Source organism: Microtus oregoni, unplaced genomic scaffold (genome assembly GCF_018167655.1).
Source record: "Microtus oregoni isolate MIOR12 unplaced genomic scaffold, Mior012 000036F_ref0000092, whole genome shotgun sequence".
Classification (NCBI taxonomy): Eukaryota; Metazoa; Chordata; class Mammalia; order Rodentia; family Cricetidae; genus Microtus; species Microtus oregoni.
Window position 1 is genome coordinate 23,154,723 of NW_024543095.1, and position 25,070 is coordinate 23,179,792.

General features: G+C 39.0%; 1 protein-coding gene across 1 annotated transcript in view; it reads right to left on the bottom strand.

The window, feature by feature from the left end:
• Nucleotides 1–1,177: 1,177 nt before the first annotated feature.
• Nucleotides 1,178–25,070, bottom strand: part of Nup155 (nucleoporin 155) — a 50,166-nt gene continuing 26,273 nt past the window's right edge. The window contains exons 20-35 of the mRNA XM_041631162.1: nucleotides 24,048–24,163; nucleotides 22,365–22,462; nucleotides 20,545–20,675; nucleotides 18,610–18,801; nucleotides 17,547–17,685; nucleotides 16,697–16,832; nucleotides 15,310–15,463; nucleotides 15,035–15,139; nucleotides 14,281–14,435; nucleotides 12,634–12,763; nucleotides 11,892–12,005; nucleotides 10,241–10,361; nucleotides 9,700–9,810; nucleotides 6,532–6,668; nucleotides 4,858–4,964; nucleotides 1,178–3,812 (exon numbers count right to left, since the gene is read on the bottom strand). Of these exons, the coding sequence (XP_041487096.1) occupies nucleotides 3,674–3,812; nucleotides 4,858–4,964; nucleotides 6,532–6,668; nucleotides 9,700–9,810; nucleotides 10,241–10,361; nucleotides 11,892–12,005; nucleotides 12,634–12,763; nucleotides 14,281–14,435; nucleotides 15,035–15,139; nucleotides 15,310–15,463; nucleotides 16,697–16,832; nucleotides 17,547–17,685; nucleotides 18,610–18,801; nucleotides 20,545–20,675; nucleotides 22,365–22,462; nucleotides 24,048–24,163 (2,085 nt within the window). The 3' untranslated portion in view covers nucleotides 1,178–3,673. The remainder of the gene's footprint in view (nucleotides 3,813–4,857; nucleotides 4,965–6,531; nucleotides 6,669–9,699; nucleotides 9,811–10,240; nucleotides 10,362–11,891; nucleotides 12,006–12,633; nucleotides 12,764–14,280; nucleotides 14,436–15,034; nucleotides 15,140–15,309; nucleotides 15,464–16,696; nucleotides 16,833–17,546; nucleotides 17,686–18,609; nucleotides 18,802–20,544; nucleotides 20,676–22,364; nucleotides 22,463–24,047; nucleotides 24,164–25,070) is intronic.

The window sequence follows — 25,070 nt, forward strand, 5'->3', positions numbered from 1 at the left end:
TCTATAGGCTGTCATTTTGTCTTGTTGACTGTATCCTTTGCTTTACAGAAGCTTTTCAGTTTCAGGAGGTCCCATTTATTGTTTCTCTCAGTGTCTGTGCTGCTGAGATTATATTTAGGAAGTGGTCTCCTGTGCCAATGTGTTCAAGAGTACTTCCCACTTTCTCTTCTATAAGGTTCAGTGTAGGTGGCTTTATGTTGAGGTCTTTGATCCGTTTGGACTTGAGTTTTGTGCATGGTGATAAATGTGGGTCTATTTTCATTCTTCTACATATTGACATCCTGTTAGGCCAGCACCATTTGTTGAATATGATTTTTCTATTTGTTATTTTTTTGCTTCTTTGTCAAAAATCAGGTGTTCATAGGTGTGTGGATTAATATCTGTCTTCAATTTAGTTCCATTGGTTGTCCTGTCTGTTTTTATGCCAATACCAGGCTGTTTTCAGTACTGTAGCTCTGTAGTAGAGTTTGAAGTCAGGGATTGTGATGCCTCCAGAAGTTCTTTTATTGTACAGGATTGTTTTGGCTATCCTGGGTTTTTTGCTTTTCCATAGGAAGTTCAGTATGGTGCTTTTGAAGTCTGTGAAAAATTTTGCTGGGATTTTGATGGGCATTACATTGATTCTGCAAATTGCTTTTGGTAAGATCGCCATTTTCACTATGTAATTTCTAGCTACCTAAGAGCATGGAAGATCTTCCATTTTCTGGTGTCTTCTTCAATGTCTTTCTTAAAATATTTAAAGTTCTTGTCATACAGTTCTTCCACTTGTTTGGTTAGTTACTCCAAGATATTTTATGCTATTTGTAGCTATTGTAAAGGGTCTCAAAATGTACTATAAAAATAAAGGGCACAGTGTTCATATATCTGTCAATTCCATACTTTTTGACATTGTATCCTGCAGATTTACAAAAAGGTACTGTGCATATATGTGTACAGTCATCTCTATACATTTCTCTCCATATATTTTTGGAGATAGGATTTCACCACTGAGGCAAAGCAGGCCTTGAACTTGAGTCCTTCCACCTAAGACTCCTGAGCGTGGTGATTATGCAAGTGTCGCCTTGCCCAGATGAGTGAGTATATGCAACACACACATTAATGTGTTAATATGTAGTTACACTGAAGTATGTAGTAACTGAAGATAGTGGCATGTATTTCTAGCAGAAATGGATTCACATTAAAGTATTTAAACAAGATCTTCATTTAAAATAAGCATGACAGAATTTTAAATGCTAAAGCCATCAATACATCCAATGCAGTCATTTTATAGCCCGAAGAAGTTAAACTAAAGAGAATGAAAGCTGCAAAATATGAGGTAGTGATATCCAATTCGTGGTACTTTGATCTTTTATGAAATACACATTCAAACACTGTAAGTGAAAGGAAAGTTGAATTCTAAAGAAAAAAATGTGGACAAGGAAACCTACAATCTAGGAATACATAAAAGTAGTTATAGAAATATATTCAAGATATATTACAAACCTGTCGGACTTACAATAGTGACAGCCAACAGAAATTAACAGTACAGTTGCATAAATCAAATGGAAGCTGGATATGGTGGCATATGCTTGGATTCCCAGTGCTTGGAAGATTGAGGCAGGGGGATCAGAGTATGTCTACAGCCAGCCTGGGGTACATAGTGAGACCCTGCCAACAAGGGGGGTTGGGAGCTAGGAATGTAACTTGGCTGATAACATGCCTCCCTAGCATGTAAGGAACCCTGAGTTTACCGCCCAGCACCACAAAAAATGAGCACGATGAAGCATGTGTATAGTCTTAGCACTCAGGTCATGGAGGGTGGAGGATCAGAAATTCAAGATCACTCTAGGCAATTACAGAGTCTGAAACTGGACAAGGCTATGTGAAACTTTGTTAAAACAAACAAACAAAAAAACTAAATACACAATAAAATAAACCTAAGAGAGTGGATAGGAGTTTTCCTTTTTTTCTTGCCTTGCGAGCCTTAGTCATTCTTACTCTTTCCTTTTGTCATTGATAATAAATACTTTGGAACTCTTAGTTTAGCAATTCTAACATGTTAAAGTTAACTCAGGGTTGGAGGGCATGGTTTCTGTGGCATAGCACTTACTTGCTTGGGATGAAGACCCTGGATTCAACACAACACAATTCTGTTTTCTTTTCTTTCTTTCTTTCTTTTTTTTCTTTTTCTTTTTTTTTTTTTGAGAGATGGTTTCTCTGTGTTAACAGTCCTAGCTAACCTGGAATTTACTCCGTAGACCTGGCTGGCCTTGAACTCTCCCAAGTGCTGGCATTACAGGTGTATGCCACCACCACCTGGCCTTCAATCCAGCACTATTAAACAAAGTTAAAAACTAGATTACTAGCAATTTAGGTTTATCCACTATGTCTTAGGTAAAACTTGTGTTGTGGTCATTGGTAAGAAAGGGGTTGGAAAAATCAAATCGGAGAGGGAACTTAATAATAATAATAACAACAACAACAACAATATAAGCTACAGAAAACAGTAAGATCTACAGTTGTTTTCGATATGACATGAAGGGCCAAAACCACGATAGGCATTTATGTCAAAGTAGATCTAATACAAGACCTAGGAATTTAATTTGTAACAAATCCCAGGATGCTGCTGCTGCTGGCTTGAAGCATATGCAATGAGAGTGAGGGTTCTCAGAAAACAGTCACCAATGTACAACTGTGGCTGGCCTGTAACTCAGGATGTAGACCAGGCTGGCCTCTAACTCAAGGGTTCCCCCCCTGCCTTTGCCTCTCAAGTGCTGTGATTAAAGGCATGCACCACCACAGCTGGCTGATCATGTAGGTTTTAGATACAACAGTGTTACAAATTTATCAAACATGCTCAAACAATTCTGTATATACATACATACATACATATCCAGCACACATATACACATATAAAAAATGTATACATAAAAAATCGAATGTACATATTTATGGTGAATGGAAAAGAGAGAGAACCTAAAGGGTTATTTATAATGGATACAATTAGTGGTTCAGAAAATTTTCTAAAAATTAACTTTAAAAAAATGCATATTTAAGGACTATTACAGAATCCAATGCTATGGGAACCAATTCAGTCTATAAGGTGTTTGGCTTTTTTGTTTGTTTGTTTTGAGACAAGGCTTTACTATGTAGCCCTAGCTAGCCTGGAACTTGGTGTGAGTTCCGGAAATCTGCCTGCCATTGTCTCCCCAAGTGCCGGATTTAAAGTGTGTCACCATACCTGGCATAGCCTAGAAGTTCTGATACTGGATAAAACTGGAAACAAATAACATAAATTCAAAATTGTTGCCAGTAGTAAAATTTAAAATAACATTATCTTTGTGTGTCAGAATCATATATAATCTTATTTCAGTTTTTTTGCAAATTGATGTGTTTGTGTGTGGTGCTGGGAACTGAATCTATGGCATTTTACATACTACACAAACATTCTATCACTAAACTACATACCTGGACCCAACTAAACAAAAACAAGACAAAACAAAAAAAACAAAAAACAAAACAGTCATGAAAAAGAATTCATCTGGCAAATGTACTATTTGTTGTAGTTAATAATAATCACTTATTAAAAACAAATTTCTACCAAAATTCTTAGATATATAACACCTGATTTCTGGACCCAGCTGAGCTTTTATTTTACAGACCAAAATAGAAGAAAGAAAATATACTACAGTAATTAGTGAAGTCGTTCCAACTTTGCTTGAAGAGATTTAAAGTTCCCAGTGATGGTTTGTACTGCTACTGAAGAACTCATTGACTGGAGCTCAACCAGGTAACCACAAACAGCATCCAAGCAGAGATTTGTAAATCTTCTCCTATAAAGGGAAAGACATCAGGTCATACATTTACTTTTTTTTTTTTTTTAGTGATTTTATCCATTTAGTTTGATATGTATGAGAGCTTTGCCAGCATCTGTAGATGTCCAGTACCCTTGGGAGGCTGGAAGAGGGTATCAGAAACACTGAAATATTGTTATAAGTGGATGTGAACTGCTACGTGGTTGCTGGAACTTATATTCAGGACCTCCACAAAAGTACAAAGTGCCTTAACCAATGAGCCCTTGATTCAGACCCTCAACTATTATTACTTATCCATTTCCTTCAAAGTGCTGTTTCAGACAAGTTTTGATTAACTTTCTTATAGTCCCATTGAAAAGCAAGAATTAGATTACAGAGTATATGGTAAGTAGCAGGAAACGGGGGAACTCAGGTGGAATTCCCCTTTATAATCACCATTTTCAATTTGAAGACTAGTTGAGGAGGTATTAATATTATTTGACTTTTATTTAATTTTTATTACTATTATTTAAAATTATTTAAAAATTTTCAGCTTTTAAAAAGACTTTTCCTTGAAATCATATCACAAGCACGTAATAGGAAACTCTTGATCCTAGGTCATAAGAAGGAACATAGAGTAGTTTGTAAATTATTTTTACTTTAGAAAATTAAGGACCACAGTTGAAAATTTTCTGATCTTCATGAATGCTAATGGTTAGGTTATCATTCAAATAGTTATTACTAATGTACCTAAGAAATTCTCTAACACTTTTTCTAAATGACTTTTTTGTCATCTCTAGAGAGAGGTTCTCAACCTGTGGGCAATGACCTTTTGGGGGGTAGCATATCAGTTATTTACATTACAATTCACAACAAGAGCAAAATTACACTTATGAAGTAGCCAAGAAAAGACTTAATGGTTGAGGCCAGCACACCGTGAGGAACTGTATGAAGGGTCGCAGCAGCAGGAAGAGTGAGAACCACTGCTCTCAGAGCTCTTCACACCCACTCCTAACTTGTTACCCAGGTACTTACTAGAGACACTTACAATTTTTCCATAAGACAATATTTAATTCATAGTTACCTCTCACAATTTAAAACTTTGCTAGGATTCTCAACATATCTTGTCAGTAATACACGGATACAATCCAAAAGGTGCAGTGGCCTTTTCACTCTGTTCCAGAATGGATCCTATGAAAAGAAAAAAAATGTATGCATACACAGACACAATTTGTCTTATAACTCATCAAATATGTGTGTGTGTTTTGCCTAATTATTTACGTTGATTAACAAAGTCTTTGGAATCCAAGCAAAATTTCTTTAAAAAGCATTAGAAGCTGAACTTGGTGGCACGTGTCCTTAATCCCAGTCCTCTGCAGGCACAGACAGGTAGATGTCTGTGAGTTCGAGGCCAGCCTGACCTACAGGGCCAGCTGTAGGAGGGCCAGCACTACACAGTAATGCCCGTCTCGAGAAAACAAAAGAAAGAAACAAAACAAAAATAATAAAAGACCATATTCTGATATTTTTAGGAATAATTTATCATTGGAACATGTAATATGAAATTAAAGAAAAACTGTTATTTCTATGGACTATGACCCATTTTCTTTTGAATTTATCCAGTCTGATCCTAGAGTAAAAGAAACCAGCAGTCACAAAACCGTAATCTGCTATTATCCACCCAACTAGAGCGGACTGCTTGGTGGTTTATCCTTGTCTTCTTGTAAGGTGGAGACACACCATTTTCAATATGGCCTACAGGACTCAGCTGAGTTCTTAGAAGAGCCTTGGAGAGTACATCACCTGGGTCACATTATGCACTGAGAGAGCTCAGGGAGGAAGATCCTAAGTTCAAGGCCAGCCTAGACTATAAGGTAAAACCCTGTCTTAGGAAACCAAAAAGCACTGAAAGATGCTACTATTGTGTTCTCTCTCTCTCACACACACACACAATACATATGGGGCAGGGTGGGGCAGGGAAACACACGGAGGCCAGAGAAAAGAACAGCCTAGGATGTTGTTGCTCGGCAGGTGTCCACCTTAACTCGAAGGCCCCAGGACACACCTGTGTCTCTCTCCTCAGGACTGGGAATACAAATATACACCATTGCACTTTTTTTTATATGGGTTCTGCAGATTAAACTTGGGCTAGAAGTACTTTACTTCTAGGTTGAGATCTCCCTATTCCCTCAAAAGATTTTTACAAAATGAGGTTACATGAATAAATGTGCTGTCAATTTTGCTTGCTTAAAACAAGTAGGCTGGGGATCACAGTTTCATGGTGGAGCAGAACACTTGTCAATCATGTGCAAGGCCCTAGGATTTGATCCCCAGAAATAGTTCCATACTTTGGTTTATCTATTAATACACTAGTAAATATGTATAATTATGGTTTTGTTTGTTTGTTTTTTTCAGACAGTGTTCCTCTGTGTAACAGCTCTGGCTGACCTAGAACTTGCTCTGTAGACCAGGCTGGCCTCAAACTCACAGATATCCACTTGCCTTTGTCTCCCAAGTGCTGTGATCACAGGTCTGTGTCACCACTGCCCAGTTAATTATGTTTATCAATATTACAAATAAGTATTCCAAAGCAAAGCAACCCTCGATTAAGAGTCCCAAGTTTATTTTACTTGCACAGTTGAAGCCAATCTCCACTGAAAACATGTAGCTTAAATGATAAGATATCTATAAATATAGAATCAAGATACCTCACTCTGTATCTCAGGAAACTCAGGGAAGATCGTTCTGATTTTCTTACCCGTGACTTGAAGAGCTGATCATAAACTTCCAGTAGTCTAGGTAAAGGCACTCCAATTTCATTCATGGTTTGTATCACAAAGCCAACATCCCAGTTTAAAGTACAAACCTGCTGCTCTAAGAACTGCACAATAAAATCTGAAAAGAGAAAGTCAGAAATTCAGATGAGTGTTTTGCCTGCACACACATATAAACACCATGTGCATGCCCGGTGTCAGCGCAGGCAGAAGGTATCACATCTACGGCTGCCATTACAAACATGTGGATGATGAGAACTGTATTCAGGTCCTCTGTAAGAGCACCAAGGGCTCTTACTGCTAACCCAGCATCTAGCCCCAGAAATATGGAACTTTAACCATTGATTCAGCAAACTGCTCAACTGTTTTCTTATTAAATGAGCAGTTTCTAGTAGCTATCTGAAAAAGAACTCCAAACACATCTTGGGCTTGGGAAAATGGTTGCCTTTAAAGTATCAAAACTAAATTTGATAGCATAAAAAAAAAAGCCAGATGTGGTGATATAGGCTTGTAATCCCAGCAGTGGAGAGCCAGAGACAGGTGGATTCCTGGGGCTTGCTGACTAACCAGCCTAGCTTACTAGGACCTCTCCAATCTCCAAACAAACAAAGCTAAGTCATGGTTAGCGAAGTTTCCTGACCTTCATATTCACGTTTATCAATGTGCATAAGACCTACTCTCTGCCTCTAAACAAAAAACCACAAACATGCTCCTTGTATGTACAAGACTTGGGTATAATGCCCGGGGGGGGGGGGAACCAATACCAAATAACCTCAAACAAATAAATGAAAGTAAGATATCTACATGCAAACTGGACACAGAAAGTAAACTTGTAGTTGCTAACGCTGAAGGGGAGGAAAGACTAGGAAGTGTTAGCTATTGAGTACGAGGTTGCTTTGGGAATAATGAAAATCTCTAAAATAGACTGGGTCATGTTACACATACACAGGTTTGTGTTAAAACCATTACATTGCACACTTTTAAGGATATTAGGAGAAAATTATGAAATCCAAAAGAAGGTGGATAATAATTCCACTACTGGACAGGACTTGATAACTGTCACTCCTCTATAAGACATGTGTGTATCCACAAACTGTGAGAGAGGACTACTACACTCCAACTTGAAAATATTATGTTTTTCCCCTTTTCTTTTCAGACAGGGTTTCTTTGTATAGCTTGGAGCCTGTCCTAGAACTTGCTCTGTAGACCAGGCTGGCCTATTAGTCACAGAGATCCGCCTGCCTCTGCCTCCTGAGTACTGGGATTAAAAGTGTGTGCCAGGCAAAACGTTTTTAATCCATGTATTTACTTAGTTAAATGCTTGGTACTTCTGTCCCATCCTCCCAATTGCTGGGATTATAGGCAAGTGCCAAAACACCTGGCTCAATATGTATTCATTCTTAACAGTCATTATCATCTTATAAATAATCTTTAACCACATTTGTTAATTATGATATTAAAAACAACCAATATTAAATGTCCACAGACCAGAGGTATCACAAAACAAAAACAAAAAAACAAAAGAAAACAACAACAAAAAACAGCAATTGAACTCACAGAGATAAGTCTGCCTATGACTCCTGAGTGCTAGGACTAAAGGTATATGCCACCAGGCCATTTTGGAATTTACTATTTAACATTTCTTCCTTTTCCTTCGAAAGTCAGGATCTCACTATGTAACCCAGAGGGGTGCCTGTCTCGCCTCTTGAGCGGTGGGACTGAACTTTGGATTGTCTGAACTCTGTGTGGCTTATTCAGTCACCAGACCTGTGCTACTCTGACAGCCACAACTCAGGGTTAACATAATTAAAGATCTACACCAAAGCCAAAAGACTGCCAAATGGTCCCAAACTTAACTGTTTTCACATGCTTATCAAAAATCCAAATACCACATAAGTCTATTTATTTACTCTATCTGCATGTACATTATGCATGAATTTATGTGTACCATGTTTGTTTAGAAACCCATGGAGCCAGAAGAGGGCTCTGGTTCCCTGGAACTGGAATTTGTGAACTGCTATGTGGGTGCTGGGCATCAAACCCAGGCCCTCTGAGAGAGCAGCAAGCACGCCTAGCAGCCAGTTTCCTTACTTTCCCATCAGCGAAGAGGCATGGACACAGTACAGCTGAAGTATCTCTGACAACAAAGAGATCTTAGTATTTGAGATGGTCTATAAGTCTGAATGTTCATTTCAAAACCAGCAAATGATTTAGCAATGATGTATCATTCAGTATCGTTTGCTTACCATGTACAAGGCCTGGGCTAAACCCCAGGGAAGGCTAAAATAGACTAAATAGGTGATTTAATGTGATTATGAATATTTTTCTACTTCTCAAATTTTAAAAATAATGTAATAAATATTTAGTATCCTACTTAATAACTACTATTTTCATAACAAAAAGAAAATTTGAGTTAGCAATTGGCTCACAACAATTACACTCAGCATATCTGGTCAAGAACAAAGTTCTGTCAATTAAAATTTTAGTCTCTTTGTTCTTTAAAAAAAAGAAAAGCTAGGCATGCTAACACATGCCTGTGATCTCAGAACACAAGAAGGTAAGGTAAAAGAATCCATATTTAAAGCCAGTCTATCTACTTAGAACCGATTTTAAAAACCCACGTGCTGGCCCAGCATAGTTTAGGGGCACAAAAACCTGCTTAGGATGTACAAGACCATGGGTTCAAACCCAAGCACTACACACAGAAAACAGAAACAAAGGGAAGAGGGAAGAAGTGAGGAAGGAAAAGAGAAACTGAGAAAGTGTGAGATGATGAGAGAGAGACTGGACTTCAGAGCAAAATGCCTGCCCTCCCTCCCCCCCCCCCACTCCTTTAATGTAATACCAAACAGCTGAATCTCAAATTACCAATACATGAAATTATGAGCCATTTTAATTTCTTACTAGACAGTGGTTTTCCCATCAGTATAATCACTTAAACTATATCATTTATCAGTCAGCCTAATTCCTAAATTGATATAAAAACTTAGAAAGCTGTTCATAAAAAATTTTATAGTCAACTATCAACTTCTGTTATTCTTCAGGGATTCTTTCTGAATGGCAAAAAGAAACTCTATAATCTGCACTAAAGGCAATGAAGTTTTCCAATGGGGAACATTAACAGGAAGTAATATAGCAAGGTTACGGCTTACCTAGAGGAAAGAATCGAGGTGTGCCGGCATAGATTTTGCCAAGGAGGACAAGCTTGAGGCTGAGAGCATGCATTCGATCTGATGAACTCAACGTTACGCTGTCATTCAGTTCTGGAAAAGACATGTCAATAGAAATCACAATTGTTTTTAATGTGAAATGTTTCACTGGCTACTTAATATCCTCAACTTCAGGACTGATACTTGCAATTGTAATTAGCAGATTCTGTGCTTCTGTGAGTGTCTGATATGTATCTCACTATACAAGATTACTAGTTACAAGATTTTGAGGGACATGTTTAGGGTAATTATGAGGTGGTATATATCAAATGTACTATATACACTTTCCCTGAGCATGCTCCCAAATATTCGCCAGGGACACACTGTACCTTTTCACTGTAATCACATATCCTCTACATCCTTTCTATTTGGCAAATATAGCACATTTCCATAAAGCCTAGATACATTAGCTATGGCTAGCAGCTTCTATTATTCAGGATCACTAAGAAACATGGGGTAACGTTCCTATAACGAGGACACTTACCTTTCTCTATGATATCCTGCCAAAGTGTATGTACCAATATGGGATCTGAATACCCAGCACAATGAATGATTGCAAGTTTACACTCTGCAAGTTTAAACGGGTCAGCAAATTCCCCATAAAGCTGTGGAAAGAAATCCAAAAATTATACATTCAACTACAGGTCAGTGTTCAGAGATTAATAGTGAAATGAACAAATATTTTAAAATATGTACATATACACATGAGATACACTGGGAATAGGATCCAAGTTTAAATGTGACATTCACATGTTTCATGTACACTTTTATAGACCAAGGGAAATTTTATGCAAAATTTTTAATAACACTGGGTGTTTTGATGATGATTTATCATAAAAAGTCACGTGTGGAATTTTCCAATTGCAATGTTGCACTAGGGCTCAAAATTTCAGCTTTGGCACTTTTCTTTTGAGACAGGGTCTCCATAAGTACCCTCAAACAAGTCTCAGAAGACACATGTGTTATTTCTTAGCTAGGAGGAGGAGGATGCTCAATCAACATCCTAGAACAAGTGTCCTCTAAATCAGGTTAAGAACCATGAGAACAATGCACCTCAAGGTGTTACAGAGGCTTGGAACTATACACAGGAATGTCTAGAAGAAGGAACTGCAAGAACAGTGCAGGGCCAAAGAGTTTGGAAAGTTAAACAAAAGTAAACAACAAGGCTACAAATAAGCTGGGTGCGATGGCATATGGCTGTAATGCCAGCATATGGGAAGCAAGAACAGAGGCAGAAGGACTACCACAAGTTCAACACCAGCAGGGTTCCAGAGTGAGACCTTGTGCTTTGGGATAATGCTCTTGTACACTGTAAAGTGACAAAATGCATTTGTCACTCGTATTGGTATAATAAAACACTGATTGGCCAGTAGCCAGGCAGGAAAAGACTCATTCACCAGCCAGCCAGCCGGGAAAGCAAGATGAAAACGCCTTACCGAGAAAAAGTACAAAGTCACATGGCTAAACACAGATAAGAATTATGGGTTAGGAGCTGGAGAGATGGCTCAGAGGTTAAGAGCATTGCCTGCTCTTCCAAAGGTCCTGAGTTCAATTCCCAGCAACCACATGGTGGCTTACAACCATCTGTAATGAGGTCTGGTGTCCTCTTCTGGCCTACAGGCATATATACACAGACAGAATATTGTATACATAATAAATAAATAAATATTTAAAAAAAAGAATTATGGGTTAATTTAAGTCATAAGAGCTCGTTAGTAATAAGCCTGAGTAATAGGTCAACCAGTTTATAATTAATATAAGCCTCTGTGTGTTTATTTGGGACTGAATGGCTGTGGGACTGGGTGGGACAGAAACTTCCATCTACAACCTTGTCTCAAAATACCAAATTAAAACTACAACCACCAAACACAACAACAGAAAACCCTGCTGGCTTTAACAGAACTCTAACACGAGGTTAACAAGGATGTCATGGTGACTGGCTTGGCAGGAGCAGCTCTACTTTTTCTAGGAGTCATACAAAGAGTCGTGTGCAGCAGCAGGAACTTATCAGTCCAGTGACAAGCTGCCAAAGGAAACTTTCTTACTTTCCCATGAAGAAAATGACACAAACAAAACCAACAGGGATTTCTAAAAACAAGGTGACGATTACAGGACTCTCGCTGGTGTTTTATTACCTTAGTGATGTCCATCAGCTCAGAATCCAGCTGAGAAATAGCATCCTGCACTGAGGAATGATGGGAGTACTGCCTTTGTAGTGTCTCTTGGATCTGAAGTTGGATCCTAGCAACCTAGTTTCAACAGAAAATGCAATGTATTAATATTTGTATAATATTCAACAGGTACTGGAAGAAATGATGTCTAAAAGTTTAAGTTTGCTACAGTGAAGATAATGTACTAATACAGACTTAATTGCAAGAGACTGTCCTCTCAATGTAACTAATGCCACAGGAAATGAGCTGTCCAACGTAACTGCCATGAGTAACTCAATCATCATAGGCAGAAAACTTTCTAGACTGTGGACGCCATGTGACATGAGTTCACTCCAGGAAGGAGAAAGGAAGTCTGGCATGTCATGGACAATCATAGCCACGCAGTTCAGTCTACTCCTTTCATTTACTCATTAGGTCATCCAGAATGAACAATGAATGCCATGCAACCCAATGGCTGCTGAACAGTGGGGAATGTTAAACAAAACAAGAACTAGACATATGCTATGGGAAAATCTCCCAAATTATGGCTCTATGTCCCAACATGGTTTCCAAAAGATTAATATCCAAACACAACAATAAACATATATAAACAGAAGCATTTAGAATTAATAAGGACTACAGAACTCCAATTCACGGGGGAAGAGGAGACAGTGGTGTAACTGTGGTACTATTCTACATGACACAGACTAAGTATTATATTACTTACTTCCATTTTCTCTTCTAATTCATGAAGGAATTCACCATCTGCAGCTATTGATGAAATGGCAGTGGAACTTTTAGCACTAAGAATGGCTCGAGCAATGTATTCTAGTCGCTGTTGAAGCGAAATTTCTGTGCTGGGGGAGGAAATCCATAATTTTAGCTATGTTGTTTCTTAAGATCTGAAGATTCAAATATACCAAGTAAGACATACTATTTTAAGACCAGAACACAATAATTAACTAATTTAAATTTTAAAAATTATTAGTTTTTTTTTTAAAAAATGGATCTAATTTTACTTTTCTTTTCTTTTTAAAAGAAAAGTTCTCACTATGGAGACCCTGCCTGGCCTGGAACATGCATCAATCACCCTGTCTCCAACTCTAGGTGCTGGAATTATAGCTGTGTGCTATCGTGTTTGCTCAATTGTTTTAGCTTTCTAATGAGAAGTTCATAATTTTAGACAACAAATACTGATGTTTATGTAAAAAAACCTAAAATCCTATTGTTTTTTATTATCACTACGGTATACCACATTGGAAAGCATGCTACTGGGGAAAATAGGTTTTTTTTTTATTTTTATTTTACATTTTTGGTTTCATTAATAAAGGAATTTTAAGAGGAATACAAAGAAACCTGGAGACCATTTTATCAGGGCATGTAAGCTGTAAACCATGGCAGCAGCCTGGAGGAGGGAGATGAAGAGGAGAAACAGAGAAACAACTCTGCCAGTAAGCAGTCACATGAGGGGCGGGCAGGCAAATGGATCTGTGTGGCCTGGATGCCAGCCAGAGAAAAGAGGGATGATGTTCAGAGCATCCGGGAGATCAAAGCTCTGGGAAAATAGACTGTACCAAAGCAGGGGCTTCTTCAAGGATAAGTGGATTGTCTCATTAAGGGAATAATTAATTATTCCTCCCTGTCCCTAGCATATCTTCAGGAGAATTAGCTTTCCTGTGGGCTAGACTCACGGGTAGAGGATTGACAGGACAACTAGCCGATCTCTTAAGGGAGAACACTTACAGTTAAATAATAGTGCAAAACAGCTCATCTGTTATTGTTTCGCTTTGTTCTTTTTTGAGACAGGGTTTCTCTGTGTATCAGTCCTGGCTGCCCTGGAACTAGCTCTTGTAGACCAGGATGGCCTAGAAGTCAGAGATCCGCCTGTCTCAGCCTCCTGAGTGCTGGGACTAACGGCCCTTGCCACCACCACTGGGCTATTAATGCTAATTCTTAATTACAAAAGGAACAAATTAACAAAGAGCTCTATTGAAAGTTGCCTTTTATTATACCAAAAATTAAGAAGGTCACTTTATACTTTGTATGTGAGGGAACTTGTAGAATTGAGTGATTACAGAGGGAAGGGAGTCAAGAAAGCTTTGGACAATACATCACCCCTGCCAGGCCTGAGCCCCTAGACAGACTCAGTCTTCCTACCGGCCATAACTGAACTCTCAGCTTTCTCTTCAGGGGGAGGCCACTGGAGACTGTGCTAAGCACGTGCACTATCAGTGAGCTACCCTCACAGTCCTCCCCACACTCTCGACGGAAGACCTCACTATGTGCCTAGGCTGGCCTCCCTGGGTTCCAATGGACATAACTGCACATTCAGCTCTGTCCTATTCCTTACAGTTGAGACTCTTACAGACCGTACCTGTGCATGTCAGCCAGTTTGGATAGGACACGAGCAGCACTGCTGAAACTTCTGTTCTTCTCATAGTATCTCCAGAGTAAATCCATGTAGCGAACTCTATTCTGATCCACTTTGGCCATTCGGACTAAATGTGGCTCCAGAAATGGAGAGGCAATCTAGAGGTTGTAGTTACACAAAGAATGTTGTGATCACCTATTTGCTTTGAAAGGAGAAAACAGTGCATTTTGGGTGTGCCTTCTTTTATGAAAATAAGTAAAACCGAAACCAACATCAAGAGATGAAATCATTTTCTCATTACAAATGATTTTCATTAAAGTAATTAATGAAGAACTTTCTATAACACCCTAATAAAAAATTCAGTATAAAATCCTAACTCTTTTAATGAACACTAAGAACACAGTTACTGGCTCTGAGCCCAAAAGGCACCCTTGGCACTATCAAACCCCAGGTCTCAAGTTTAAAAATCAAAGAACACTGATACTTGAAAAGAAGTCACCCTGGGACCCAAGAGCAGAGCCTAAATACTAACCTGGAGACTCCTACCCACAACGCTACTGTTCAAATCAGCCTCTAAACAACATTAAGGCAACAGTCTATTTTGCTCCATAGAAAAAGAAATTATATTCTTAGCTTTATAATAACACTTACTTTTATATATAGGATAAAAAACTAATTTTCTATATCTACAAGAACTATTGTTATGTTATTTGGAAAGATAAATTAATATAAACTTATTTACAAACACTAGTTTTACCTGTAGTAGTTTATCTGCAAGGTCAGCTTGTATTAGCCAGTTATACAGAGCAATACTAAAGAGCTCATCCTTCGATCGCTGAGCCAATTTAAGCATTTGTTCAAACTAAAATAAAAAAAACAGTGAAGATTAGGATGGTTAAAGGCGTTCTTGCTGGATATAACACATAGCCCCCAAACTTCTGGTGAGAAAACAGGTCGAGGGTAAGTGTCAGCGCTTTTCCCTTTCCAACACACCCCACTTCCAGAATGCATGCATTCCATTCTGTCCCTTACATGATGACCTGCTTCTTCATTGCTCAGCATGTTGGGATCTGATGACAACACCGGAGGACCGGGTTTTTTGGGTACACTAGGAGACTGAGGAGCAGCCTTACTCTGATTCACCAGTTCCTGAAGAGTGTCTGTGATGCACTTGTAACTGTTTAATCTGAAAAAGAAAAGGTCCATTACTTCTCATCTTAGGCGAGCCCAGGATATATAAGACCCTGTGTCAATCAATCAAGCAAAATACTTATATACCTGATATAAAATTAAATTCAAAGGAAAAAAACCTCCTAAGCCAAACAAAAGCACCCTGTATCCTCTATCGCTCCCACAAAAAAATCCAATATACTTTTCAAAAGATTTGGTTAAATGTAGAAGGGCAAAACTACAAAAAACAACAATGTTTTTGCCTCAAACCAGAAACTGGAAAGGAGAGGAAGCCAGTTTTATTCTCAAATCGGGAATATCAAAAAATATAATAAAGTTTCAAAAGAAAAAATAGATAAATAAAACCCCCACAGCTGGTCAAAAATCATTTATAAAAGACAGGTATGGTGATACATGCCTTCAGTCCTAGTATTTAAGAACAGGGAAGATCAGAGTTCGAGTACAGACTGGTTTACATACATTTCCAGTTTCCCCAGGGAAACACAGTGAGACTGTCACAGAACAAAAACATAATAAAAACCGCTTGTAAGGCCAATGGCAGCTCAGCAGATGAAAAGGAGCTTGCTATGCAAGCCTGAGGACGTGTATTCAGATTTACAGACTTGTGCCAAAAAGCAGGGGTGGCCATGTCCAGGGCAGTAACTCCAGCACTGAGTGGCCCAAGGACTGCTGGCACCGGCCATCTGCCAGCCCAACTCCGGCTTCAGTGAGAAACCCTGCAAAGGAGTTCTGTGGAGACTGACAGAAAACAGGTCACATGATATCTTTCCCTGGCTTCCAAGTGTGCACATCCGTATATGCATATCACACGCAGAAATACACAAAATACTTGTGCTTTTTCAATTTTTGTAAGACTGAGATTTTATCTCTAGAACAGAAATTATAATCCTCATTCAGGACTTGATAAAAACCAGTTCTTTTAAAGTAAGAACATAATTAAATTTTATAAGGGTTGCACTTGAAGTGTTCCTTTCCTATTTATTATTATTATTTTGGTTTTTCGAGACAGGGTTTATCTGTAGCTTTGGAGCCTGTCCTGGAACTAGCTCTTGTAAACCAGGCTGGCCTTGAACTCACAGAGACCCACCTACCTCTGCCTCCCAGTGCTGGGATTAAAGGCGTGCGCCACTACTACCTGGCTGTACCTTTTCTATATTATCAATCAAAATTTTATATAAAAAGACCTATCTCATAAAACCCGACAATTAGCCGAGGCTCAAGAACTTACCTCTCTTGGAAAGTCTGAAGACCGACAACATCTTCTTCTGGTTCTCCATGCTTATAGAAATGGAGTCCAAGACCCTGAGGATCTTTTTTCTCAGCAGCAGTAAGAGAGAGTTCCACCACACCTTCATAAAAGCGCACTGATGGAGAGAAAAGCCAACGCTTAGTTTAGAGCTTACTACTAAGCTGTCAGTGCTTTTCCTTAGCAGGCACACAAGGGAACCAGAAAGTTGTATTTCTAGTAAATGTTTGCTATTCTGATGACAGCATCACAAAGGTGCTGATGCGTTTTCTTATAAAAAAAAAGGGGGGGGGACCCTAATGTATGGAAGGCAGCTATTAATGGATCCCCCTTCTTCAAAAGAACCTTTATATATAAAATTAACAGAAAGTAGTTTCAGAGAAAACAAATCATGATTCAAATCTTTGCTAACAGTCAGTTCTTACTTCTAAGATTAGTCGAAAAATTTTAGGCATGTTAGAAGTAAGTGAAACTCAGTGGTATAATTTGACAATGACCAAAATTTCAAAATCAAAAAGTCTGTATTAATAGCCAGAAACAGAGGAGGTGTGTCTAATCTCATGCTTGAGAGGTGCTCAAGGCTACCCTTGGCTACAGGGCACTCAAGGCCAGCGTGAGTCAGACGAGACTGTCTCAAACATAAATAAGCACTTGCTGCACACGTTCAGGTGCTACTTTGGATCTCCAAAGACAAGAAAAGAAAATCTACACAATTCAAAGTATCCTCGGCCATGGATGCCAGAAGATCCGCATTTGGGAAGACACTCTCACCCTGCTGTATGGCAATCGTGCCGAGTTGAGAAAAGGATACAAAGAGCAGCTTGCTTCTCACCTTGCCTATACTGAGCACAGACACTGGGGAGGTCGACTTGGTTGCTGATTTTTTGATATTCCTTCAGAGATTCCCTTAACATTCTTTCTTTTTCACTTTTATTTTGAACTTGTCGGGATCGCTGAAGAAGCTCATTTGCCTAGAGAGATGACAAAAGCTTACAAAGGGACAAAATCAAGTAGGCAGATGATGCTGTCTTTGTAGTCTGTCTAAATTTACATGTGGTATATTATTATTTGAGATAAAAACTCTACAAACTTACTTCTTAATTTTAGGAAGAAAAGTTTTTGACCAAAAAAAATCCTAGCTAGTCTTAATTCCTCTGCCAAGTATGTTAAGTGAGACAGTTCTGTCTGGGAATGCTCTTGCCTAGTCAGTACATTACTGGTCAGCAGGCAGTTCATCATGTGACACTTAGTTATTGTTTTTCACCTGTAGGGAAGGATCAATAAGAATTGCCTCATTAACTTTGATTCACTCCAGATTTACTAAAAGTCTTAATGATTTTCCTTACTTTCTATGAAGAAAAAAAATTTCTTAGTGGATAAATTTTCTTAATTTCTAAATTAGGTTATTTTCCTTAATTCCTAACCTTTGTCTTTTTTTAAATTTATGTGTATGGGTGTTTTGCTTGCATGTATGTCTGTGCAGCATGCATGTTCCTGATGCCCAAGGGTGTCAGAACAGGGTGTCAGATCCCCAGGAACTGGTATTAAAGACAGTTGTGAGCTGCCGCATGAGTGCTAGAAACTGAACTTGGTCCGCTGGAAGAGCAGTTAGTGCTTTTAATCACAGATTCATCTCTCCAGCCCTATGACCTTGGACTTTTAAAACATTGCCTAAAAATACTAGCAAAGACTTTTCTATATATAACACTTAAAGAGCATATATGTGTTTTTAAGAAATCATGTATTTCAATCCCCTCTTAGTTGAGGATTCTAAGACCGGAACATATTAAGAGATAGCCCTGAGGTCATATATGGAAAACCACGAGTTCTCCAAACCCTTCCCCACACTGACACTCATCTATAAAAACACTCAAGAACACAGTGAAGCACCTCACCTTAGAACAAACTGCATCATCCGTGCTGTACAGAAGCGGGCAGATGTCCTGTAGGTGTAAACTAATGCCATCCACAGCTGCATTGTCTCTGATGTAGCAGCTGATAAGAGAAGCAATTAATGCACCAGTGAGCTCTTTGTCTCTGATCACCAGATCCTTAAAGGTGGTGATCTTTAGCTGCTCCTGGAATTCCTAGAGTGAGAGAAAGCCTTTCATCAAAACCATAGAAATACTAAATAGAAATACTCACAAATTGAAACTTCTTTTTCTTTCTTTTTTCTTTTTTGTTTGTTCGTTGTTGCTTTCGCTTTTGAGACAGGGTCTTACTAGGTAGCACTAGCTGGCCTGGAGCCTATTATAAAGACCTGGCTGGCAGAAAACAACACACAGAATACCGTCTCCTTCTCCCAAATTGGGATTACAGGCCATGAGCCAAAAAGCTTAGATTTCATTAGTAAGAAAAGATCCCTTACATTCCAGTAGACTCTAATCTGAATGAGAAAATGGGCTGAGTGCACAGCTGAGTCATAAGGCCACGGTTCAATTCCCAGCACTGACAAAGAAAATACACTAAATCACTGATACACAGCTCTGCAAAGAATTGCAATAAAACACATAAAAGTTGGAGGTAACCTTCAGTAGGTCTAATTTAAACCTCCAACTTTATATATGAGAAAAATCGAGCCAAGGTAGAGTCAGTGCTAGTACCAGAAAACTTTCTTTTGGAAGCTGGCAAAAAACAACCACTAGGCCACATTTTAAAACTCTGACTAGAAGCCAGGTGGTGGAATTTCTGGCTAAAGCTGGGTGTGGTGACTCACACCTTGAATCTCAGCACTTGAGGTAGAGGCAGGCAGATTTCTGTGAGTTCAAGGCCAGCCCGGAGTACTACTGAGTTCCAAGACAGCCAGAGTTACAAAGTGAGATTCTATCTCAAAAAAGCCAAACAAACAAAGAAGATTCTGAGCTTTCATTTATTTTTCCTAAATAATATTAGGATTCTAACATTAAATGCAGGAATTTGACCAGCATTTTGAACAAATTTGCTTGCTAAGATAGAGTTCAAAAGGGTAAAGTCATTTATAGTCCAGTAAGTTATTTTACAGGAATGTATTTTCTTAAATTTCAACAAAAATATCAATAAAATATGGCAAGTTTTGGGACAAACACCTAGTTTGCATTCCCTGAGAAAATAATTGACAATGGAAGAAAAGGAAGCTCTCACGACAGATCACAGACGACAGGTGTGGTGAAAAAGGACCTGCCCTGAATTTACAATCCGACAAAATTCAGATGGCATGGAAAATAAGATAGCTTTCACCAACTGAATATGTGTTTTAAATTGTAAAAAGGGGAAAACAAAAAAACCATGCTAAAAATAAGAAAACAACAACAACAACCATAACCACTCTCTGGGCGCCCATAGAGAGACCCAGGGTGTAACCATTTCACTTGAAATGCTGCTAACAGCTGAAGAGGCAGCTCAGCAGTCAGGAGCACTGGCTGTTCTCCAAAGGACTCAAGTTCAATTCTCAGAACCCCCATGGAAGCTCAAAACCATCTGTAACTCCAGGTCCACGGAATCTTGATACCTTCCTTGGGAAGCACCAGACAGGCATGGGGTGCTGTTATATACATCCATGTAGAACATGTATCCGCATCAATTTTTCTTTCTTTTCTCTCTCTCTCTCCTTTTTTTTGAGTTGGAGTTTTCTGTACACAGCTCTGGCTGTCCTGGAATTAATTCACTACAAATGCCAAGCTGGCCTACAACTCAAAGAGATCCTCCTGCCACAGCCTCCAAGTGCTGGGACCAGAGGTTTGCGCCACCACATCTGGCGCACATAAACTTCTTAAAACAACGACAACAATAATCAAAGTGAAGACTAAAGCTCTTTGGGTATCAAACAACTCCAAAGGACAAACCCGCCTCACCTTTTGAAGTTCTCCTACAATGACAGTAAACTGATGTTCACAAAGGAGCTTCCACAAAGCCAGGGCCTGATAGGATTTCCTAACCAGCTGCTGGATTGCCTGAAGTGAAATCTTCTCACTCAGTTGTGCCTCTGATGACAAAACACAACTAATGAAATATGACAGCGGGTGAACTGTTGTCTGATGTATATAAAACACAGCCAAAAGTGAAATTCCCACATTTCTCCCTCCTTCACCACAAGCAACAATTACCACTGCTTCATATTTTCATCCTCAGGAAATACATTTGTGTGTATACACATGAAAAACAATTGCATATGAAAAATAAAAACACTGCAGTGTGTTTGTCTCGTGTTCTGGGTATGCCGCATTTGAAGGGTCCCAGCCAGAGGACGTTCGGACTACTTCCCACACTGCCACTGAAACAACGGTAACTTAGAAGGCCTTCTGGAAGGCACCACCACGTTGCTCAGGACTGAAACAACGGTAACTTAGAAGGCCTTCTGGAAGGCACCACCATGTTCCTCAGGACTGAAACAACGGTAACTTAAAAGGCCTTCTGGAAGGCACTACCATGTTGCTCAGGACCGAGTTTCTCAAACCCTATATTAATATACTCTAGTACATTATTAAAATCAGTCAGTCAAGATAATTTTGCCTTATCTTTTAAATAAGTAGGATACACCAAAAGGGACAAAGTGGATAAACATTATATATTGTGTATAATATTTTTTTTAATTTTTTATATATATATATATTTATTTATTATGTATACAATATCCTGTCTGTATGTCTGCAGGCCAGAAGAGGGCACCAGACCTCATTACAGATGGTTGTGAGCCACCATGTGGTTGCTGGGAATTGAACTTAGGACCTTCGGAAGAGCAGGCAATGCTCTTAACCACTGAGCCATCTCTCCAGCCCTATTGTGTATAATATTAATACAACAGAATGTTATTCAATCTGAAACTGGGAATTCTAACACATCCTACAACATGAATGTATGTAAAGACTGTATGCTAAGTGAAGTAAGCCAGTAATAAAATGAAGAAAACTGCTCATACCAAGTACCCAAAGGAAGTCTAAGGACAGAAGACAAAAATAAACTGGTAGATGCCATGAACTGAAGACAGGGAAAAAAGGAATTGCTGTGTGATGGTTACACTGAATTTCACTACTGAATGATGAAAAGTTCAGGAGAGGCACGCCGGGAACAGTTGCTCAGCGATGTGAGTATACTGAAGATGCTCAACTGTCCACGTCACAGGAACTCCGGGGCCAAAGCTGAACACGGGTATTCCGCAGGAATGCATTCAGAGACACGGGAATCAATGGATACTCCCAAACCAGCGATCACCCAGCCGGCCCCGACTGAACTCAGTCACAAGGAACTGGGCTGTGTGTGGGAGTTTGACTAGAGTGGAAGGGAGGTAGGAAGGAGGGAGAGTGGAAGCAGAATGCATATACATGTTTGAAGTTGTTGAAAACTGAATAAAAAAATAACTAAAATGGTCAACTTTATGGTCAATGTATGTCACTGTGATGAAAAAACTCATCAGAGTGTATCATGCCTTCTGGTGGCAAAGAAGCACAAAATTTTGAAGTATATACTTTCATATACTATGAAGTAAAGCTGAATTATGGAAATAAACAATTTCCATGCTACTCGATTTTTACAACCACAAAGATGGCACTTTAATAATAATAATAATAAGTTTGTGTTTTCAGACATGTTCACTCTGAGAGCCCATTGTTTCCTATTTAGGTAGTGCAACTCTTTGGTGGGTTGACGTGTGTACTGACCACAAGAAATAATTTACCATGAAACTTCCTCTGCAGCTCTTGTTGCATTTGCTGGGTGTTTCCATTCTCAGGACGCATGAATCCTACCAGCCTCTGCTGCACTTTGGCCGTAGTACTGAAACAGAAAACAGAGTGTGAGTTTGACAGCGTCACTGGGGTCTGTAAGGTCTACAGTTCTCTCTGACAGCATCACCGGGGTGTGTAAGGTCTACAGTTCTCTCTGACAGCATCACTGGGCTGTGTAAGGTCTACAGTTCTCTCTGACAGCGTCACTGGGTCTGTAAGGTCTACAGTTCTCTCTGACAGTGTCACCGGGGTCTGTAAGGTCTACAGTTCTCTCTGACAGCGTCACTGGGTGTGTAAGGTCTACAGTTCTCTCTGTCTCTCTTCCCCTGCCTGTGTGCAGTTTTAACTTTGTCTTTTAGTAAAACGAGACTGGGCACAGCCCGTGCACTAGCATGAAAGTGAACAATCGGCAGTTACTAAAGCTACAGTGACTGAGGGTCAGTCTTTACAGTCAGCAAGTTTAAACACATTTTTATTTCTGAACATTAACTAAAAATATTGCCTGCTCATGCAACTTTTTCAAATGCTATTATTGCTGGATGCAGAAGTCACCAAGTAAGCAAATACAAGAGATAACCACATGTTTGAAGACTGTAATATGCCAAAAATTCACTGAAAAACAAACAAAACAAAGAAATACCAAACAAGATTCATAACAAACACTTAGGAATCTAGACAGTTCACAGCAGTCTTTTGAAGAATTTCAATAATATCTTAAGGTTTTTTGTTTTGTTTTTGAGACAGTGTTTCTGTGCAGCCCTGTCAAGTCCTGGAACTCTGTAGATCAAGCTGGCCTCAAACTCAGAGATCTGTATGTGTCTGTCTCCCAAGTGCCTAAAATAAAGGTATGCACCACCACCACCTGGCCTTAAAAAAAAAAAAAAAAAACACACAGCAAGTTTATAAGAACATTGGCATAGTTTAGTGTCCAGCTGTCTATCAGAGAGCTATGAATACTCCACCAATGGTGGGTCTGCTTAACTTAATTCAAAAATTTATTCGTAGGATTGTTAAACCATATCACAAGAGCTGGGTGCCATGAAAAAGGAACAGTTGTCAAAAAAAAAAGAGCACTTGGATTTATAACATGGCTAGAAAGAACAGACGCTATTTAAAATAACATGTCTGGGCTGGTAAGATAGCTTAATAGGTAACAGGGCTTGTTGCCAAGTCTGATGACCAGAAGTCACACCCCATGGCGGAAGAAGAACCAATTCAGGCACCTCGTACTCAGGACTCCACACAGATGCTGTGGTACACACCCATCCCACCCACACAATTCCACATAAAGATCATTTTAAAAAACAGAGAAACAGTAACGTAGAAATGAACAGAGTCTTTCCTAACATTATGGAAACAATAAATCCAAGCACACACACAGACATTGCCTATTTCCCTGGAGATAAAATAACAGGCCGAGTCGCTGTGAGAGAATATAATGACTGTACAGCAAAGGCCTAATATTTCAACAAAATATAATGGGAAACAAAGTGAATATCTAGGCCTGTATTTCAGTAGTGGAGTAGCATGCCTACCATGCGCAAGGCCCTGGGTTTCATCTCCGTGCCTCAAAGAAAAAAGAAAAAGCATCCTTCATACACAATAAAAAGTGAATAAATAAGTGTGTTTCTTACTTTGGATTTCCTAGTGGTCCTCCAGAAAACTGGGAATTTCTGTCTAGAAATTCCTGCAAACCCTTCAGTTCCTGTAGCACAGACTCCAGCAGCTGGCTGGGCACACTGCTTTCAATCTGTAAGAGGGAGAGTTTCCAAAAGTTTAAAGACATAGAAAATGTGCATGCATAAAAAAGTACTCATTAGAGTCAGCACTGAATATATACAGTTTAGTTGTGAGCTACACTATGTTTATAAACAGTACAGTTCTTAAATGCATTCAGTATCCAGTTAGCCAAAATAAAGGGCAAAGAAGGTTACCCGTGAACTTCCTCTCCTGTTCTTTTAACATTAACATGTAATTTAGGTGCAAAAAACACAAATATTAAGTGAACTTCTTAATTACTTTCCACATTTCTGTGGTCATTGTTCAGATCCCAGTACAGCACATTAACAACACCTACATCCTCATGGCCTTTTCTGGCTATTAGTCAATCATCCTGTCTTCAAGGAATCCTTCTTCCTACTATCATTATCCATTGATTCAGCCAATTCTGAAGTGCATACAATTACGATGTAAAATAAAATGTTTCTTAATAGAAGATTGAGTTTTAATTCTAGCAGTTGGGAGGCAGAGGCAGGTGGATCTCTTTAGACTAAAGGCCAGTTTAGTCTTCAAAGTGAGTAGTATACAGAGAAACTGACTTGAAAACCAAAAAAATCCATCCCCCCCAAACAAAAACAAAAACACCCAAAAGCAAACAAACAAAAACAAAAAGAAAGGTGAACTCTAAAAGAGCATCACAATTCGGGTCGGTGGTGCAGTCAGTACATGTGGGCAATCCTAGTACTGGAGGCTGTAGCAAAAAAACCCACAAATCAAAGTTAGCTTGAAATACACAGCAAGACCCTGCCTTGAAAAACAACAACAACCAGATGGAAAAACAGAACAGAACACAAAGAAAAGTAAAGGAAAAATTTTCCTGTCTGTTGTGATGAGAAAGCTCTGTAAGGTATTTAAGGCAATTTGAGAAGGGTGTGAAC